The 686-nt window shown below is 54.7% G+C and overlaps 1 protein-coding gene across 1 annotated transcript in view; it reads left to right on the top strand.

The window, feature by feature from the left end:
* RAVER1 (ribonucleoprotein, PTB binding 1) overlaps window positions 1–686 on the top strand; it is a gene marked incomplete at its 3' end in the record, with an annotated part of 6945 nt that overhangs the window by 4585 nt on the left and 1674 nt on the right. Inside the window, exons 7-8 of the mRNA XM_031065676.1 lie at window positions 1–81; window positions 346–429. The exon at window positions 1–81 is cut by the window's left edge and continues 1 nt beyond it. Coding sequence (XP_030921536.1) covers window positions 1–81; window positions 346–429 — 165 coding nt within the window. The remainder of the gene's footprint in view (window positions 82–345; window positions 430–686) is intronic.

The following is a 686-nucleotide window of genomic DNA, read 5'->3' on the forward strand; positions in this document are numbered from 1 at the left end:
GCTGCTCCCTCCCTTCCCCTGGTGCCCAACCCGGCTCTCTCCACGGCTCTGCTCCAGCTGGCTCTGCACAGCCAGGCCCAGGTAGGCTGAAATTCCCACTTTTCTCCTGGAATTTTCCTGCTTTCCCTGGAATTCTCCTGCTTTCCCTGGAATTCTCCTGTTTTCCCTGGAATTCTCCTGTTTTCCCAGCTTTTTTCCCTGGAATTTTGCTCTTTCCCAGGGTTCTTTCCACGCAGGGTCAGGATTCCCATGGATTTTTTCATGGATAATCCACTTCCATGGGGTTTTTTTGGGGGGGGATAATCTCCCTTTTCAGGGCGTTTTCCTGCTTTTTTTCCCTTCCAGAAACCGGGAATTTTGGGCGATTCCCCGCTGAGCTCCCTGGCCCAGCCCCCCGGGAAGCTCCTGGGGGAGATCCCCTCAGGTAAAGCCGGAATTGCAGCACACCTGGAGCCCCACCTGGGGGGCTCTCCCCTCTGGAGGGGCATTTGGGGAAGGGAAAATTCCCCCCAAAAAACGGGAAACCTCGGATTTGGGGTGGGGAAAGGGGGATTTGGGTGGGGAAAGGAGGATTTGGGTGGGGAAAGGGGGATTCTAATGGGAAAAGGGGGAATTGGTTGGGAAAAGGGAGGTTTGGGTGGGGAAAGGGGGATTTGGGTTGGGAAAATAGAGATTTGAATGGGAAA

The sequence above is a fragment of the Geospiza fortis genome, unplaced genomic scaffold (assembly GCF_000277835.1).
Source record: "Geospiza fortis unplaced genomic scaffold, GeoFor_1.0 scaffold2211, whole genome shotgun sequence".
In the NCBI taxonomy this organism is placed as follows: domain Eukaryota; kingdom Metazoa; phylum Chordata; class Aves; order Passeriformes; family Thraupidae; genus Geospiza; species Geospiza fortis.